The sequence below is a fragment of the Vollenhovia emeryi genome, unplaced genomic scaffold, assembly GCF_000949405.1.
Source record: "Vollenhovia emeryi isolate VEMERY1.0 unplaced genomic scaffold, V.emery_V1.0 DF939228.1, whole genome shotgun sequence".
Lineage (NCBI taxonomy): Eukaryota > Metazoa > Arthropoda > Insecta > Hymenoptera > Formicidae > Vollenhovia > Vollenhovia emeryi.
In genome coordinates, this window is record NW_011967138.1 from 336,649 (window position 1) to 344,615 (window position 7,967).

Genomic DNA, 7,967 nt, shown 5'->3' on the forward strand with positions numbered 1-7,967 from the left:
GATCGAGTTAGTCGGAGCTTGGAAGATCACCCACCTTCGATCAGTTGTTTAACACTGTTGCTCGCTGAAGATACTTTAGAGTTGGAGCAAACCGCTGCTGCGTCGCTTCAATGTACACGAGTTAGCTCTCTCGCGTTTTCTGTCGATATCAAAACTCGCTGACACCTGATTCTTCTCGTAATTGAAGTACGTTGATATGCATCTGTGTATTTTGCAGGGGCACTGAAGCAAGTTCTAGACAAATGTGTCGTCGGGACCTCCGTAAGGGAAATATGCGAGTTTGGCGACAAAACGCTCACGGAAGAAACTAGCAAGGTCTTCAAAAAGGAGAAGGATCTTAAAAAGGGCATCGCTTTTCCAACGTGCATATCAGTTAACAATTGCATTTGCCATTTCTCTCCTATCGCCAGTGAACCTGATCTCATTCTCAAAGATGAAGACATGGTTAAAGTGTAAGTTTCTCCGTGGAAGTTGGTCTATGACCTTTTTGCAAGATTTACTTTCACTGTTTTACGTGTCTAGTAATAATGCCACACCTACGATGAGTTCTTCTGGAAAACTAATGTTACGTTAACGTTAATTTCAAATATTTTGTAAATTTGATAAACACTTTAATAAAGATTTAATATTTCAAATAATACGCACGCACAATGATACTAATTCAAATAAATCGGATATTTTACTCGTCGATTACAATTTTGGCAATTAACGAAATTGTATAATTACAGTGATCTTGGAGCACATGTCGATGGTTTCATAGCTGTAGTAGCACACACCATCATCATAGGATCTTCATCGGAGAAGAAAGTGACAGGCAGGAAAGCGGATGTAGTTTTAGCTGCACACTACGCTTCTCAAGCTGCACTAAGGCTTTTAAAACCAGGTACAGAGGTAAGATCGAAAACACTTTTGCGCACCTATTTCCACCCCTTTTCCTAAGTTGTGAAAGTAAAATTTTGCAATTCCATCCTGACGCTTAACTGTGCATTTCAGACTTACACGATAACTGGCACCGTAGAGAAGATCTGTGACGCCTATAAATGTAAACCGATCGAAGGTATGCTAAGTCACCAGTTAAAACAGTTTAAGATCGATGGGGAGAAAACGATAATCCAGAATCCGAACGATGCGCAAAAGAAGGAGCATGAAAAATACACCCTCGAGACTCACGAGGTACATTTAAATTGGTATCACATAGGGTGCGTACGGGAGCTCACTATCAGCGCTACTTAGCGCTGAAAGCGTCGTTCTATCTTCAATGCATAATGAGCAACAAAAATAGAATAACGTTTTCAGCGCTAAGTGGTGCCGATAGTCAGCTTTCGAACGTACTTTCGAACATAGTCGTTTGTAAATTGGTGACGTGGACGTTACCCGAGTTTAAAAACCTTAATTTATTGTACATGTTTAATTTCAGGTGTACGCAATGGATGTACTAGTTAGCACGGGCGAGGGAGTAGGAAGGGAACAGGACACCCGGGTCACGATATACAAGAAGACGGAGGAGACATATCAGTTGAAACTGAAGGCGTCTCGCATGTTTTATTCAGAAGTGTCCCATAAGCATGGTCTCATGCCTTTCAATCTACGTACCTTCGAAGACGAGAAGAAGGCAAAAATGGCTGTTGTTGAATGTGTAAATCATAGGTTGATCGAGCCATTCCAAGTAAGATTATCACTTGCGCGTATTTATCCATTAGCTTTCCCGTGGTGCGACAAAAATTCTCATTGCGTCTCTTTGCGCAGGTGCTGTATGAAAAACCAAACGAGTACGCGGCGCAATTCAAATTTACGGTACTCTTGATGCCAAACGGACCTCATAAAATTACGGGAATTCCCTTTGACCTCGAATTGTATCAATCTGACTGTGTCGTGCATGATCCTGAGTTGAAGGTTCGTAGAGCGTCAAATTGCGAAAAACAATGGCTAACTGCAATTGCTATTATCTGTCGAGCTGTAATCTGTTATCTTATCCACAATTGAAAATTGCAGAACCTTTTATATTCTTCGGCAAATCCGAAATCGGCGAAGAAGAAGAAAAAGAAGGCCGAGAAAGCTGTGGGAGATGTCGCCATGGAAGTCGATGCCAAGGCCTAACATTGTCATTTGAACACACACTATGACTTACCGGCATCGTGCACTACTCCGATACTTTTTATTTAATGATCTAAGAGAACCAAGGCTAGACACTTTCAAACATTAGATCACGTGAAAAAAAGTCGGTATAACTATACTGATATCTTCATCCGGACATTGCACAAATTACAAATGCTATGCTTCGCATCGCTGTGCCCCTGTCTGATTTAACGGCAATTGTCTGGCCATGCATCTCTATACTTCGTTCATTCAAGGAAAGTGTCGAGTTTTGCTGCTCTACCGAGAAAATTAAACTGTATCACACATTACGCCACAACTTTAACAGCGCTTAAGTTTTTATACCAGACTATCTTTTAATAGACTATGGTATTATTACTATTATGCAGATTGATGATTAATTCATATGACTATATTACTTGCAATTGTATATTGCGTTTCAATCTTCGAACTAACATTTCGTACATAACAAATCTTGTGTGATTTTGTTTTCTGTGAAACATTTAGAATTGGCCGAGCTAAGAGAAGTGAATCGTATGGATCCAAAATATATTAATTATTTACATACGTCCATAACTGAAATGGGAAAATTACATAAAGTACATTTATTCGATTTATGTACAAATTATTTTGAACAGCATCAAAAAATTTGATGTTATGGACAGGCGAGTTGTATATTATTACTTTCGAATGTTTCTGTAAAATATGATTCTCTTTCATGCTGGTTCTGCGCAATTTTGTATCCAGCTATGAAAACTATATATAACGTTCAACTTCAAATTGTACAATTGGAGGAATGTCCGTTCTTGGACGCTGCATAAACAATGAAATGCCAATGACTCCTCGAGTATTTCGTTGCGAAAATACCCCCGACCGACAAAAAAAAGATAAAATTATTATATAAGTCTTTTCTACTCTGCGCAAATTACGAGTTGTGTGCGGAGTACGAATTGTTAGTAGCCGCTGGAAATGCATCTTTAATATTGAATGAAAGTTTATTTGAGCGAGACGAAAGATAGACTTTCGCAAGAAAACATATTCTTGGGAAGTAATATTGACTTGCCGACTTGCTACAAGCCGTAAATTATAAAAATTAATATTATGTAATAGTTTTATATAAGAGGGATAGATGAAATGTATCTGTTATAGATATTTTTTCTACTCAAGTTGTGCATACGTCGAATGTTACAAAGTGTGCTTGTATAACAAAAAATCATTGTGCACTGTCCGTCATTTGCCTGTATATCTTTTTATAATTGCAATTTCTATTTGGAACATGATTAATCATTGATAATACCTAGAAAAAACTTTACACAATTTTCTTCCGAGATTTTTAAATTATTTGTAACATGTTGGTGAGTTAACTCCATTTGAAGATTAAATTATATATACACATGCATGCACATACAGACACACATACGGTGTAACGGAACGAATGTGCGAAATTTTTTGCAAACGAGGACTGTGCACAAAATTCGTACGCAGTATAAAATTTAACTCAGTGATGTGAAAGAAAAACGAAGAAATTGTTATGAAAATGCTTGACGATAAGTTGACAAGTATAAATTTTGACACGTGCATATATTCCACGAATTATTATATTATTCCATTTCAATGCAGTTAGATGTGTGTAATTTGCAAAGTACTACGTATTTGTAGAAAAACAAAAGATAAAAAAACGATTTCATCAATTTGGATTTATAATTATACAAAACCGAATTTTATAGATTTTCCCCCTTGTTGAGATTAATTTTACTACGACGTATAAGACCTCTGATCAAAGTGAGAGAGGATGTAAGTACAGAAATATACAGCAGTATTTAAGTCGTGTCTTCGTTGTTCAGATACTAATTGTAAATGTATTTTTTTATTGACTTACAGATTGATCTTTCTTATTATGTTACGTCTCAAAATCACAAATGCTCACGTACGTTGAATGTTCTTTTAACGATGGATTGTTTTCAACTTGGATTTTTCCTCAAATGAAAATATCGACGCAAATTGTCGTTTTTATTACAACATTCTAATATTTTACATTATACATTCTTCGTAATTGCGTCTCAAGTACTTAATATTTTTTAACATTGTTTAAAATTAAATGCAGGATATAACTTTGGTTCCTTAAAATTTAATTTGCAAAAAGTTCTCGTTCAAATATGTACTATTCAAAAATTATCAACGCCTGAACAGTAAAGAAAACTCAACTTTAGATTAATCACAAAATTTAACATCAAAGGGATGTCTTCGATGATTTTGAGACGCCTTGTGTATTCATGTTTGACTATCACTAAAAGGTCACTAATATTAATTAACAAATGCCAATAATGTTAACAATGCAACTGCATTGAAATAATCGCAGCTCTGCTAATTTCGATATATCCTGCATGCGATAAAGTGACATCTGATAGAAACGTAGAATATACGTAACATGCAATCTTGTACGAGCAACTTTTGGATTTGTTATATTTCGTCTTAATTTTCGGTCCACTTTTCTCACAAATTCGAACAGCGTAGCTATATTATACGAGAAATGCCTGAAAAGTAAGTTTCTCGGAACAATTATTGACTCGCGCTATCGCCCTGCACAAATCTCAATTTCAGAGTAATTGTACTTGGAGTCGTGACATCGGCAACGTTTATTTCAGTACCATCTTTTAGACCTAACTCGATCAAAGTCTTGGACAAATTCTCGCGAGTCTTCTCTTCGATGCTCGCTACCATTTGCATGTACAGAGTTTTACTTTTACCGTCTATAATAGCCGTAAGACCGGGATTTTTCATTTGCATATCCGGCCGTTCGCAGAGAAGGTCTATCAAATTCTGCAGTTTATATTTGGAATCTTTGATCTCGATCTCTCGCGGTATTTGACTACACGCCACGCAATCTTTTCTTCTTTCTGCTTCATAAGTGTACGTGTAAATTCCGTCCAGGTCATTGAGCACCTAAAAATGAAATCGCATCCTTGTTTAATTGTTCATTGAAATCCTATTGACATAATGAGATTGTTGGACTGCAATTGGAGATTAGAATTCAATTACAGGGAAAAACAGACGAAGATTGAAGTGCTCTGATCAAATTCTAATCTTCAATACTCAATCTTCAACGCGTAATCTGACTTATATTTTGTCCACGACACAAAGTGCATTACTGACTTGTCGTGTAATTACCATGTAATTAGTTAAAGACGCGCTACAACTGGTTGCGAGTTTGAACGCTTCTGTCGCGCAGACAGCGGCGATAGCGGCGTTCGTAGACGCCACTGCTGGTATGATATTCTTGACGACACCCTGCACCAATCTGTACGTCAAGCCCTGTATGCCAAATTGACTCGCCCTTTCATTCGACTTCTCGTAAATCCAGTTTATGTGCTGAGGATCGTCCCCGTCGATGGCACAGTCAAATGGATTCTCCTTCGGCCACTGCATTACCTTCACATACTCTACACAATGCTCGGGCAAACGTGGCGTATTGGCTATCGTACATAAAGGATATGTGACCTATGTGAGGTACAAATAAGTTTCTAACATACGATGCGCACTAGCCAGTTGATAATGTCGAATCTCGGGAATATGAATTTTGGAGATTGGACTCACTTGTGGCGGGTAGAGGTCCAAGGTGCACTCGATGCAGGGGTTCATACCGGGTAATATAACTCGAACGTTTCCCTTGAAACCCTCGGTCCCGCCGTCGATCAGGGGTATCACTGTGGATTGATTCAACTCGCCATTGTCGTAGCCGAGCAAAGACAGTAGCATACCGTTGATCCACCTTCTCGCGACGATCGAGTCCAAGCCGCAGATCACCATGTGGAACTTTTGGAAGAACGCCTCGCTTTTAGCCTGTATCTCGCAGTTGTGCGCGACTATATTGCAACCGGGAACCCTGGCCCTGATAAACTTTGCAGCTGTCTCCGCCTTGTAGGATCCAATGTCTTTATGTCGGAACAGGAACTGTCTGCATTGTTCATAGCGATACAAATTACTTTCTTCAGACTTTGGACATGTGTTGAAATAATCTTTTGCGCAAACCGTGTCAACGTCTTCAATACAGGCTCGAAGATAAAAACAGAATCATGTAATATTAGAGGTGTGACATTTTGATGTTATCTTTATACGCAAACTATTGTAAAATGCCCTAGGAACGATTTTAATGTCATTTCTTTACATTTTGGAGTCCCCAACTGTGTTTTAATAAGTTTTTAAAACGCAAAATAGTATCCAAATAACGTCAAAGATCGCAATTTTCCTTAGTAAACATTTCTAATGTCAATGTTGTATCCTGAACCAAAGAGATTTATGCCTAACACTAGTTCTCGTTTACTTTTACTAGACATGTTACTGCTTTTACAGCCTGAAAATGATATGTAATTTCAGTAATTTGTTCCATGCTATTTTAATATGTTATATGTTACATTTTTAACATGTGTTTAGTCTTAATAAACATCGTATTGTTCTATCAAAACATTAAGGCCCGGTAGCTTAATTCGTTCTTTGTCTCTTTCCAACTGTTACCTTAGAAAGAGGCAAAGAACGAATTAAAATAAGTTTAAAGTTAAACGACGTTGGTGAAACCGGGCCTAAGTCGTCTTATTGAAGCCCTGCCCACCTCTGACTACGGCATTATCAAAATAATGTAAAATCTGCAAAAACAAAGCACAAAAATAACATCAAAATGTCGCACCTCTAAATATTATCAGTGCTCGAATCTTTATGCTTGGAAATTAGCTTATTATATTGGAATATATAAAAACTGTAAAAATAAATATACAAAAATTTTTATATATTCCAATATTATATAGTATTAAAATTACTAATTTTATAACATCGTAGTGTAGAAAAAATACACCGTAATATGAAAATTAAAATGAAATCTCGCGCCGTGCAACTTGAACCTACCGATTGAGGTTAGACAGCTCGATCGTGTCCATGTCGATTACGTGGAGGTGCCTGAAGCCCATCAGGGCGAGATTCTTGAGCAGCTCGCATCCCAGACCGCCGGCGCCCACGACGAGCACCTTGCAGTGGTCCAGGAGCATATGCAGATTGTCGGTGGACGGCTCGAAGTCCGGCCGGCAAAACGGGCCCGATCTCTCCAGCACCTTCCGCAAATTGCTCCATCGCCTCTGCGTGTAATCGGAGCTCATAATTGCCGAGCGACTGGCACGAGTTTCGGCCTAGAATCAGACTGAACTGAATCTTGACGAACGGACGGACGGACGGACGGACGGACGAGCGAGCGAACGTGGGCTTGACTCGCGCGGCGCGAAAGACGGTCTCCTCGCGTCTTCGATCTATTTGAATCTACTTTCTTCCTGCCTTCGTTCCTTTCTACCTTCTCCTCTTCGGCGTTTGTTCCTTCTCTCAAACAGAGATTTCCTCCTGTCTCCTTTAACACTTTGTTTAGCAATTGTACGTTTGAGTGTGTTTTCGGTTTCCTCGCCGACACCGTTGACAGTTTATCGATGACAGGTAATGGCTGATTTCGATCCTGGCAGCAGAAAGAAAGCCGACGGTGGCCAATGAGTGCAGGAGAACAAATGCGCCCCCTGAGAAAGTAGACGTCAACTACGCGCGTAGTTTCGCTCGGTAACGGTACATGGCTTCGTGGCCCAACTACTCAAATTAGATAAACGGATGCACCGAACGGTTATTTAATTAATCGTTCTGACTTTGCGTTATTCGCGAGGAGGAGAATTGGAAACAACCTCGTGAAATATTAATAACTGCACGTGCATATTCACCGGTGTTATTTTTGTGTGAATTTTGATTGTAATAAAAAATTTTTATCCCGCTTACTCGAAATCGCGACTGACCGCGTTGCACCTAATTGATTGGCATCACGCATACGTATGTCTCTGAACATCGAGATGTGA

General features: G+C 38.9%; 2 protein-coding genes across 2 annotated transcripts in view; one reads left to right on the forward strand and one right to left on the reverse strand.

Annotated features, from left to right (window-relative positions):
* The window catches only part of LOC105560516 (proliferation-associated protein 2G4), a 4,511-nt gene extending 1,578 nt beyond the window's left edge, over positions 1-2,933 (forward strand). Inside the window, exons 2-7 of the mRNA XM_012009690.1 lie at positions 218-452; positions 729-891; positions 994-1,173; positions 1,418-1,666; positions 1,747-1,893; positions 1,993-2,933. Of these exons, the coding sequence (XP_011865080.1) occupies positions 218-452; positions 729-891; positions 994-1,173; positions 1,418-1,666; positions 1,747-1,893; positions 1,993-2,097 (1,079 nt within the window). The 3' untranslated portion in view covers positions 2,098-2,933. The remainder of the gene's footprint in view (positions 1-217; positions 453-728; positions 892-993; positions 1,174-1,417; positions 1,667-1,746; positions 1,894-1,992) is intronic.
* Positions 2,934-3,913: 980 nt separating this feature from the next.
* Positions 3,914-7,593, reverse strand: LOC105560517 (NEDD8-activating enzyme E1 catalytic subunit). Its single transcript, XM_012009691.1, has 5 exons — positions 7,427-7,593; positions 6,991-7,268; positions 5,689-6,049; positions 5,263-5,592; positions 3,914-5,037 (listed from the first exon to the last, which is right to left on the reverse strand). The coding sequence occupies exons 2-5, from the start codon at positions 7,236-7,238 to the stop codon at positions 4,654-4,656; spliced, it is 1,323 nt and encodes a 440-aa protein (XP_011865081.1). The 5' UTR covers positions 7,239-7,268; positions 7,427-7,593; the 3' UTR covers positions 3,914-4,653.
* Positions 7,594-7,967: the final 374 nt, after the last annotated feature.